At 38.5% G+C, this 12,242-nt stretch overlaps 1 protein-coding gene across 1 annotated transcript in view; it reads left to right on the forward strand.

The window, feature by feature from the left end:
- Nucleotides 1-3,304: 3,304 nt before the first annotated feature.
- Nucleotides 3,305-12,242, forward strand: part of LOC145693141 (eukaryotic translation initiation factor 4E type 3-like) — a 32,074-nt gene continuing 23,136 nt past the window's right edge. Inside the window, exon 1 of the mRNA XM_081768876.1 lies at nucleotides 3,305-3,703. Coding sequence (XP_081625002.1) covers nucleotides 3,549-3,703 — 155 coding nt within the window. The 5' untranslated portion in view covers nucleotides 3,305-3,548. The remainder of the gene's footprint in view (nucleotides 3,704-12,242) is intronic.

Below are 12,242 nucleotides of genomic sequence, written 5' to 3' on the forward strand. Positions count from 1 at the left end.
ATTAAAATAGATCGTGTTAGCACGCATTTATGATAGATTTAAAATTATGAAATAAAAAATATGACCTTTTTGGGACGTTTCTCTAAAATAAATTCGACCGTTAAGCGGTTAACCCTTTAACTGCCATAATGTATTAGTAAAAACCATATCCCTAAGGCCAAAACTTAATTTTGGTTTTTCTCATTTTATCTGGACCGATTCTGCGTACAGCATTTGTATAATCTTCGAAAACAAAAAAATGTGAGGCATCTTGAAACTTGGTAAGCTTGGTAAAAGAAGCTTGGTAAGGTGAGTGTAGAGGGGTGCCAAATTCTACTTCGCCTCGGGCGCCGACATCTCTAGCTACGGCTCTGGTCACATTCCAGTCCGAAGTTAGTAAAGAGGACAGTAGCTGTAGCAGCATAATGCAATGGGAACAAGAAACCAATTACATCTGTTATACTGCTTGTAGACGATCCAAGAAAGCTTGAACAAGACTCTTGTTCAAGACTACTTGATGAAAAAAAAAAATCAGCACTGACGTCATTTTTCTCTTGAATTCAATAGTTTCGTTCAAGAAATTTCGTTTCGGTCCCGTTCTAAACAATCCAATTCCAGAGCATTCAATAGCCAATCAGTGCTTGAGTTTGAGTGCAGGAAAATACAAAACAAGTAAGATGGCGTCGTGAGACTTAGCTGCAGTTGAATAAATATCTTTTCGTTACTCTTTTCCATAATTATCTGATATTCCAAGTGTGTATTATAATAAACAAAGCTAATATTTGCGCCGGAAGCTATTGTTAGTATTTTTTGTTGATATTATTCACGATTTATATAGTTATAATGCTTGCATGCCCAAAACTTTTGTTAAATTTTGAGGCAATGAGAAGGATAAGTATTAATTTGAGAATTTAATATACAAGAATACCGGGTGTAGATAAAGAAACAAGAGCCCATTAAATTATATATATATGACTTCTTGATTTAATAAGATGTTTTGTATTGTTATTAATCTCTGATAATATCAAATAATTGTGTACAGATTTATAATATGCGCACAAACTGAAATATTCTGGAAATGATTACATGTTATCCTACTGTAATCTAATTAACTTATTTTATCACGAAATCCACACGTAGTATTTGAGAAGTTATTTCTTAAGGTAGAGGTTGCTTTCACCCTTGCAGATTAATTTTACTAGTGCTTTCCCGTAAGGTACAAATGTGCATCCTGACATATGCTACATACAAGACTGTGCAAAAATAATAATATATAAATAAAATCGAGATGCTATTTAACAGTGTCGGGGCAGTAGTCTGTAGTCCGTATGTAGCGGGAGAGTAGTCCGTATGGAGCAGGCGCGTCATCGACGGAGATTATAGTACAAGAATAAGAATTATGTATAAATTAGAATAGTGTAACAAACCCTTGACATCGTATTCACTCATATGAACTGAACTATAGCTCTTGTAATGATTTGGTACTGGTAACATTAAACTTCTAAACATAAAATACTGGTTTCCTACATTAGACAGTCATGTTTCGACAGTGGGAATTATTATGGTATCTCAGATAATTCTCCTTCATATACACTCACACATTTTAACAGAAAAATTATTATTCGTTTGACGAGTTATTCTTAACCAGTACCAAAACAGGGATAGATTTGTGAAGAAACTCTGATGCAGATATGGGCGGTAAGTCCTGTAGCTGAAAAATATTATCATTGCTTCGTTTGGTTTTCTGGGATTTCAGCCTTTTCTTAAAACAGTCTTCGATGCTAAAGCATAAATAACATCAAATGGCAGTCATTGCTTCGTGATACACACAATTTTAAGAAATAGGTCGATTTTTTTCTTTTTGAGTGTGGTTCTGACATCAGCACGCTATTTGAAGAATCAGATTTTTTTAAAAAAGCTTAGTGTAGGGAACGATTTTACACCTAAGCAGCACTTTACTTTTTTAACATCACCTAACCTAACTCGCATTTAATGTAAAAGGGACAAACTACTTAGTGAAATTTCGATGGGATTGCTGCAAAATCAATTGACCTCTTTTCTAAATCATTTAATATAATCTATTAAATTACAAATGCCTGCAGAAAGTTACGAAAAATATGCTAATATTATAGCTATTCATGCGCAGGTCAGAAATAAATCAGTACGCAGTTTCGCTTTCATTTGTTTTCATAGTTACAGTCTCTTGTTTTGGATTGCCATCTATTAACAAGAATATAAAACAGATTCAATACCTCCATGATCGTGTAAAAGTTGTTTCAAGTCCGTTCGAGACTCTTGTTCAAGTGTCTCGAACAATACTCCTTTGAACGTGTAAATTTGAGGTATTGAATGGTCTTGTTCAAGCTTTCTTGGATCGTCTACAAGAAGCATTACGTCTATTATCGTTAACTAATACACAGATTTTCATTTACGTTGACAGAACCGTTTCGGAATAAGAAGCACAAAACAAAACCTTTGGGGTCTCATTTCGTGTCAGCCTTAACAAAATTTCAAGAATCGGAAAGCAACGCAAAACATGCAAACGGTAGTAATAAATAACTTCTATGTCGATTATTGCAAACTAAAATCAAAATTTACGATGAGTTGATGAAACCTTTACGGTATGTGCCCGTTATTCCTTATCAACCTTCACAAATTTTACATACTGTAGCAGAATACAAAATATGCGTTAAAAGTTTTGGTAGTGAATCTTATTAATCAAATAGAAGGAGACAAACGATTCCAAATCGCAGAATTTGTGTTACTGTGTGAAGAGGAAGGGGGTTAAGTAAGACTCTCCGTACATCTACACCATACTTACATTTTTTCCTTCTACATTTACTCGTGCAAACGCCTCTTCTATTTTTTTACATTTCTTTCTTTTTTCCCAACACACTTCTCACTTTCCGCAACTTTTTGTCCCGACCGCTTGGGTATTTTGCGCTCTTTCACTGTCTGCTGAATTTCACCTTTTCCTGCTTTCGACGTTTCTTTTCCCGATTGTGTCTTTTTCCTTACCTGATTTTGTCCCTTTCACTCTTACAATTTCCAGTTTTAAACATTTTTATTCAATCAATTCTTCTTATACACAGCTAATTTGTTCTTGCGGACGGGTCCTTTCTGTCTTCACGAGCTTTAAAAAATTTGATTCGATGAACTTAAGTGAAGCAGTCGACTGGACCTTATGGTCGCGACTTTAATTATCTTTCCACCGTATTTAGGTAATTACAATCGTAATTACCAATTTCAATCTACTTCGTTCTGTGACGTTATGCGCTCTTAGTGGCCCAATTCTCACTTTACTTGGCCTCGAAATTAGCGTAGAAGGGGATTTTGATATTAATTAGGAATTTGCTAAAGATTTAAAAGCTATTGCATTGTTTTATATTTTTTTGCGATTGTAAGAGATAATGTGGCACGTGACATTTGCACAATTCCAATGAGAAATAATCATGGAGGAGGAGTCAATAATTGTGATAATGTTAAGGGGAAGAAGGTTGTGGTAGAATTGACAAAACAGTTTTCTCGTTGATATGTCTCTATGACTTGAGCGCGAAAGAAGCTGAAAGATGGCTTCTTTTGATTCGAATCCAGGTGATGATGATGAAGGACTGTGTGATTTATCAAAGTCACCAGTGTTTTCAACAGCTGCTATTGATAATTTGCAGACTCAGGAAAACACCGGCGTACCGCTGGAAACATCATGGACATTTTGGTTGGACAAGTATGCTACAAGCTTTCTCGAAATTTACGCTGTTGCTAACTGATATATCTATTTTAACATAACCCATAATTTTCACTGTCAAGAACACGATCATAATGTTACGTTATACATAGTTTAGTTTACTAATGTAATACCATTCATATTATTATTATTACTGCTCCAACGACACTATCGGTCGTTTTTGATTTTGTAGTTTTAAGTTTATAACTACCATGAGAAGTGCTTAAGAGAGACTAAAAATGTTGGATTGGTCACATACTCTGCAGCATTCATGACAGTATTAAACAGATTTAGTTCAGGAAACCGCTACTAGTTTACTGAAAGCAATTTTAATTATTTTTTTCCCGTTATGCGAGATTACAAAACATCCTATTAAATGTATGTGAAGTTTAGGAAGTTACTTCAAATAACGTTCTCAAATAAGTTCTTAAGCATTTCATTTTTCCACTTGAAAGCATGGGCAAGTCTTTACTTTAAGCAAAGCAGTGACAATAACCGATCATCTGAACGGGCTCCTCAGTTTCAGTTCCCAAGAACGAAAGACAGAAAATAACATGCCCTGCGGGGCTGTGGCCCGCCTTCACTCGCTAGCGCTCGCTTGGCAATAGTATGTGTATCAGGAACGGCACCGACAGCGACGAATATCTGTGTAAATAAGGAACAACAAAGAATCAGTGACAACCCGTGAATAATATTAACAGTGACAGCATATCACTGCCTTGCCCAAAGTAAAGAGTTACCAAAGCGTGAAAGAATAGCATTACTTAAGCAGACGGTTCTACCAAATTTTGACATTTCGTACATTTTCAGGTTAGGTTAGAGTTTTGTATTTCTTTTAGCAGAGCATACACTAAATGAGAAGCTCTATTACTAGTTGCAGATTGACTTCAGGAGGGCTCAGTATAAATATAGTGTGGACATATGGCGTAAAAATTACAGTGTATAAAACACGAAGTAGCTTGTAAGTGGCCACTAAAAAGCATCAATGCTATGTAACCGAGTCAGGGCATTAGAGCTGTATCGCCTGACCGATTTGAAAATCGGAAAAAACTACGAAAATGTACTGTATTCGGTTATATTTGGTTGGATTACATTAAGTTACGTTAGATTACGTTGCATAAGGCGTGCAATATTACTATACGAATACATAGTATAAGTAGTAGTAGGAATGGCTTAGGAGCCCCGCAGGATTGGTTGGGTTCTGTTCCCTACATGAAATGGACAATTAAAGGCTTGCCCAAATTTTTCTGTACATTTTACAATCTATGGATCCGTGTAGAAAAGAAGTGTATCTGTCTACGAAATAGTCCATCCACCTCCACATACATGCCGCTTACATCAAAAACAGCTGACAAATACAACCACTTTCTTAACTTTTACTATTCCCCTTACCTAACTTTCATTCATTCTTCCTCACAAACTTAAATAAATTCTCCAATTAACCCGGTAAATTTCCTAAAATTGGTCCGGCGGTACAGCACTTAATCCCAGATTAGAGCGCAGCAGGGGGTTGAGTGGAGCTGAATTTCAGTTTAGCGTCCCTTTCAGCAGCGTGGCTATGTGAGATGTGGACCTACTGATTAATGTACAATCCGAACCACATGAGCTCCCGCCGGGAATCGAACCCGGGTCTCCCACGCCAAAGGCGCGTAGCGACGGAGGAGCCCGCGCAGCAGAGGGGTACGAGCGGGTGCGACTGTAGCGAGCAGGCGTGTCAGCGACGGGGGTTACGCATAAACGATAGTAGAAAATCACACACTTACAATACTTTATACTTTCAGTATCACTGAAAATTCATTTCAATATGCTGTGCACTGATAGTAATTACTTATATTCACACTCATTTCTTCAAAAAAAAAAAAAAAAAAAAAAAAAAAATGTTCGACGTCGTATTTTATCTGTAATTTTCTATTTGGTAGAACCGTCTGCTCGACTGAACCGCAAAGAATACTTATCAAGTACATTTGATAGCCTCCTGCTAATTAAAAATTTATCTTATCACTTAGATACTTCTGTATATGTTTATAATAGACGTCGCTTTTTTTTCAGTTAGCTGGAGTCAAATTTTCGAATCGCTGTCTCCCACTTGTTTCTAGCTTATGTCATATTCACTGTGGCACCACACTGCATCATATATATAAAGCGCTCTTATTGATTCCCCAAAATGTTCTGGGCTGTTATTGCTCTGACGCATGCCCAAATAGTTGTAAAATTGAGTAAGTGAGGAAAAATACTGTAATAAAATTGAATTTGAAATTTTGAAAAATCTCTAAATGAGGACATACAATTATTTTGATACAAGAATAGCAATTTTACATCTTTAAAGTTGTTTCGGCATTTAGCTGATAATTTAAATCTACTTAAGTTGAATCTTATCAATAGACTTGGCTTAGTTTATTTGATGTACGGTGGAAGGAATGTAATGAACGGTTTATTTATTTTTATTGCTTGACTTAATTGCATTCCTTCATATCGTATTGTGATGATAGGAAAAAGCACCGAATAGATGATCAAGTTGGAGCTAGCTAACCAAACATGTTACAGTAATAACTCGAATTAAAAGTACACAGTTACTGATATTTTTCACTTTGCCGACCCTCCCGGAATACGTCAAAGCTGGTTATGATCGCCTAAAAGATCAACCCTATATTCCTAGCCCCCTTCGATATTACAAATGTAACCATTTAGGGCAGACCAATACGTCATGTGACGCAATAGCTGCTATTTGTGCCAATGACAAAATAAGCCACGGTACAATGACAAAATCCTTTTGTGTCAACTGGAATAAAGATCATTCTGGTTGGTTAGGTCCAGGGACTGTCCAGCCTCAGAGAGAGAGAGAGAAACGTATCCGGGAAGTAGCTGCTGAAGCTAAGCGCCACCAAAGAGAGAGGGTACCAACTTCTTTCCTTGTCACTGTAGCTGCTAACTCTCGGAAGCCCGTTGCGACCCAGACCTCTGACTTTTCCACCCAAATGAGGTTACCGTTCTGTACCCTAAACCCGAGTTTTAGCTTAAGCTACTTTACCTCTCAAAAACCAACGTGTTTCTTTTAATGGTGGACTTATGCGAACTACACCCTCCATTCCAAAAGAAACCGAACTTTTGAAAACAAATAGTACCACTAGTGCCATCTGTTGTAATATTTTACCGGTAGATGGCGTAGTCCCTCATTGACAACTGGTATAAATGTCATGACATTTGGATGCACGGTAACAAAGTTATTGCGTTTCAACTGTCAGTGTGTTGTGTACATCGGTCGGAAAATGAGTTTCAAACAACGAGCTGCAATTGAGTTTTGTGTTAAACTGGGTAAAACTTTTAGTGAAACGCACCAAATGCTACAAAATGCATATGGTGATGAGTGTCTATCCCGTACGCAAGTTTACGAGTGGTTCAGGCGATTCAAATCGGGTAGAGAGACGCTGGATGATGACGAAAGATCAGGCCGTCCCAGAACCGGATTGTCGGAAGAAAACATCGAAAAAGTGCGTGAATTCATCAAACATAACAACAAATCGTCGGTGAAAGTTATTGAAATGGAATTAGGCATTCCTCAAACAACCGCATACCGCATTTTGACCGAAGTTTTGGGCCTTAAGAAGGTTAATTCGCGGTTTGTACCACACAAACTCACCGAAGACCACAAAGTTGATCGAATTGCGCATTGCAAAGACATCGTTAAAAGTGCTCGGCAGGATCGAAACTTCTTAAAATCGATTGTAACTGGTGACGAGACGTGGTGTTTTGAATATGAGCCCGAAACGAAGCGGCAAAGTGCTGAATGGAGAGCGCCGGATGAAGGAACACCCAAAAAAAGTCGCTTGGTGAAGTCAAAAGTTAAGGTGATGCTGATTTGTTTTTACGATTCAAAAGGAATTATTCACAAAGAATTTGTTCAGCCCGGCCAGACAGTCACTGTAGAGTTTTACTTGGGCGTCATGAAGCGTTTGCTGGCAAGAATTCGTCGTATTCGGCCCGAATATCGCGAAATCGGCAGTTGGACTCTTTTGGACGATAATGCACCACCACATCGTTCTCGACTTGTAACTGAATTTTTGGTCAAAAATCACATTATTCGGTTGCATCATCCGCCCTATTCACCAGATCTCGCTCCGTGCGATTTCTATCTGTTCCCGAAACTGCATTTGGCGATGAAAGGAAAGTGGCACGCATCGATTGATGCCATTGAGAAGGCGACGACCGCCGTCCTAAAGACCATTCCAATAAAGGACATGGAGAAGTCGTTCGACAACTTGTTGGAGCGTGCAAATATGTGTGTCGATGCAGAAGGGGAATACATTGATTAATAAAAATGATTTGTTCCAAAATGTACATTGCTTTTTTGTTTTTTTTAAAACGTTCGGTTTCTTTTGGAATGGAGGGTGTATATCTGATTCTCGCTCCCCTTATACCGCTTGCCTAAAACAGCCAGCATATTGGACGATTAAATGACCCTGTTCTCTCTCAAAAGAAATTGAAATCTCCGTCCCTTCATAAACGACCTACAGTTTCGTTGAAATCTGATATAGTGGAAGATGAACTCATGGATAGTGGACGGTTACTGGCACCCGCAGGGAGGTTTCTGTTAAACGTTAGATTGATCTTTCACACAATGGCATTTCTTTAATGAAACCTCAGTAACTTCAGTGGGCACCTTGCGGAACTGAAAATGGTCTAGGAATACTCATACTCACCAGCCTTTTAGTATTATTATTATTAAAGGAAACTCATTTTAAGGCTACCCAATTATTTTCTTTTTCTGGTTATACAGTTTATGAATGTGATAAAGACTGATGGTGGCATGGCCATAGGTGTCTCCAGTTCTCGATACATTCCCATTGTTTCCCGATTATGCAGTGCTAGTTTTCGTCCTTCGCCCGCGTACCATTTGTTCCCTATGTACTCCTCACCCTGAAGTCTTCCAGCCGCCAATCTGCTTCAGTTTTATTAATTTTAACCGCCAGTATTAAATCATCGTGGATTTCACTCTTTGTCATGCACTATTGGCAATCTCGCTTATCTAGACGTATAGACTCAAGACTTCTTTTACAAACGGAATCACCTTGTTACTGTACTCTTCGATAAAGAAGGCGTACAACACCACTTAGTATTATGAGATTTTAACATCTTATAATTGGTCTTCAGGGCTATATGGCTAAATTCCTAGTGCATTGAACGAATGAATGATATTTTAGAGTGCGTGTTGATTCAAAGCGCTGTGTACAAGAATATTGTGATCCACAAAGCAGTGGTATTAGTGTCTCTGTCAACAGTGTTCTGTCTTCGACCCATGCTTGTGCTCTCTGCGTTCTGCTTTATGCTGACGACCTTGTTATTTACTGTCTCTCCCGACACCATCGCACCATCACTTGACATCTTCAACTGACTCACAATCGTCTTGATCGCTGATCGAATGAAACCGGATTTTGGTTTTCCGCTGAGAATCTCAATGTGTACACTTCTGCTGTCAACGCACTTGCATTGTTGACCTGGACTTGTATTTCAACTGTCTCATTAATACGATTCGCTTTCTGGGTCACTTTTCACCGTCGGTTGACATGGGGCAGGCATTTACATGATCTTGAGTTCTTTTGTCTTCGTGCTTTCAGTTTAATTCATGTCCTTACCGCCAATTTGGAATGCTGATTGTACTGTTCTGTTACGCTTATACTGTAGTGTAATCTGTTCAAGTTGAACTATGGCTATATTGCTTATTTGTCTGCTCGCTCCTGTCTGCTGAAGCAACTTGACACAGTCTATCAACTGGGTATTCGACTAGCTACGGGTGCCTTCCGTACTAGTCGCGTTGCTAGCATTTATGTTAGCCGTTAGCCTGTTATCTCGCGAGACTTCTCAATTATAGCTAATGCTCATGTGCGTTGCATTCTTGAATACCCCTGCAGCATTTATCTCTGTACCGAGAAGCTTTACAAGCGGTGCTCATCCTCGCTGACTACTGTGTGGCCTTCTCTCTCGTTGCTTTACACTTCTGCTGTTCCACCCTGATTGTGACTTCACCCAATTGGACTTTCGGTTGGTTTCACACGCTAAACAGCACACCAATTCCCAGAAATATCAAAAAGGTTTCGGAGTGTTGCTAGAGTAGCACTCGATTTTAATATGTTGTATGCAGATTGTTCCAAGATGAGCATTCTGTTAGTTGTGGCTTTGTCACAGACGAGGACAGGTTATAATTTACCCTCAACCATGCGCTTATGCTTTAGTTACGTAGTTTGCACGGACTTAGCTCACTTTAAGACTGAGGCGCCCTTACATGATAATACGTTCCCTGCTATGAAGCCCGTGTTGGAAATTTTGCAGACATTGTCGTGTACAGCTGCCAAGATGAAATGCTCCTGGAGCATTTGAGTATCAGGAACTCTCATCCTATTGATACATCTTTATTCGAGCAAATGACTGTCCATATTTTGAGGAGGTATCGTCCTTCTTGAGTATTCAATACATTCTTGTCGAGTGTCCTAAGTACTCCGATCTCAGAAAACCACGCGAACTGCCTCGTACACTTGACCTGCAATGAGAGATTTTCCTTTTGTTTGTCGAGGTCTTGACATCCTTAGATCTGCAAGCCTGCATTTAAACCGCCCTCGTAACTACCCAGAAAACGCGGTGGCTCGTTACTTGAATATATCTCTCGCACCACCTCCAAATTATACTACAATACTATTCTACTAAAAGTTATAATAGGATTTTTTACTTACATTAGAATGACTAATATCAAGGTATGATACCGTATAGTAATTCAACTTAGCTGTATTTGGACATACAGCGTACAGTCCGCAGCAAAAAAAATAAATAAATAAATAAAATAAAAATAAATAAATAAAAAACTGCAACATGAGCATGTAATTTTATTGTGAAACGACGACGTCTTTTGCTCCAAAATAAGTGTACAGAGAAGAACGCCGAGGTTTCTCCTGGCGTGATTCGTGTAGGGTTTGCCCAAGTGAGCCCAGCCCGAAAAAACCCACCGGGTTTTTCTCGGGTTGGACCTACCTGAAAAAACCCACCTGGGTTTTTGAGCTTTTTGTTAGTATATTGTTGGTACAACTAAGGTGATTACATTGAAAGTGATTTTTATTAGATTTTGGACTTTCCTGGGCAAATTAGATGCTTTTACATTAAGGTATACAACAACATAAGACTTTTATAAACTTCTGAATGCACTGAATGAATTTTAAAAAAAATTAAAAAAACTTGGCTTGAGGTAATTATAGAACAAATTAATATATAGATTATGCTTATAGCCTGTTTGAAGTAAGATATGCAATATTTTATATTTTAGAAAATGCTTTCCGTGAAAAGTGTGCTCGGCGACGCCGAGGGAAGTTATCCCTCATCGGGTTTAAGGCCATAGGTACTGGTACTACCAGTAAATATGTAGTGCAGTAGTAAAACTACAACAGTTTAGTTCAGTTATTTCTTGCTACTTTTCAAATAAGCATTCTGCAGAATGAACACCAGCAATAGCATAAAAATCCTTGTCAAATTGAAGAAGCTTAATGCTCGGAGTTCCAATGATTACGTAACTCTTACTATTTAAAATGCTGAATTTAGACTTCCTTACTAGTGGAAGTTTCGATGTACACCAAGAAAAAGCTGCATTTTCGGGGAAAAAAAAGAAAGAAAAAGAAAAAAACGTCGTGAAAGAAGTACTCGGGAAATTCCCACAATTCAACGCACAAAGCGTCGCAACTGAATAATTCAACAATAACACTATTTATTTTACGCTGGAAGATATTGAATTTCATTTAAGACATTTTGAAACATTTACTTTATAAAATATGAATTATGTCTGTGTTAATTGTTTTAAATTAATTTTCTGGAAAGAGCCGTCTTGCAACAAGTGCTTGGGAAATTCCCGTAATTGAACGCACAAAGTATCGGAAGTGAACTCCAACCAGTGGCCGCGGTTAGACGTTAAAAGTGGGGGGGGGGGGGGGGGGCAAGACCTGAATATTTGATATCAATGTTAGTTTTCCTGGTTGCTTGTAACACACTGACGAAAGGTTGTATAACTATTAGGATACTGTTTTTTCAGTTATACCGTATATCTTGTTTCATATTTTACTAAGTAAATTGACAAGAGCAACGCAAGTAGATACTAGCCCTTTGTACTCTTAAACAACGAAGGTGTAAGAAGAGATTTGATTCCTTGCTCATGAATATCTGTCTGAAAATTGTGTGATCAGATTAGGGGCCTATTTAATAACAACGGTGCGCGTGGTCCCGGGTTCGATTCCCGGTGGGGGCATTCGCTCGAAAAAGTGTAAAACGCTTTTTCAGGCCAGCCACCCTGAATGAGGTTTTCCTGGGTTTTCCTCATTCACACCAGGCAAATGCCGGGGTGGTACCTAACATATAGGTCCCAGGCCGCTTTCTTCTTTCCCCCATCCTTTGTTTCTTCCCTTTCCCCGGATAGTGTGCTTGCCGAGGGACGTCATCCCTCAAAACGTGAAGGGCTGAATGGCCTTAGATGCCGAAAGCCCAGAAATCTAAATACTAACCTATTTAATAA

This window comes from Thermobia domestica, chromosome 8 (assembly GCF_964235325.1).
Source record: "Thermobia domestica chromosome 8, izTheDome1.hap1.1, whole genome shotgun sequence".
NCBI lineage: Eukaryota > Metazoa > Arthropoda > Insecta > Zygentoma > Lepismatidae > Thermobia > Thermobia domestica.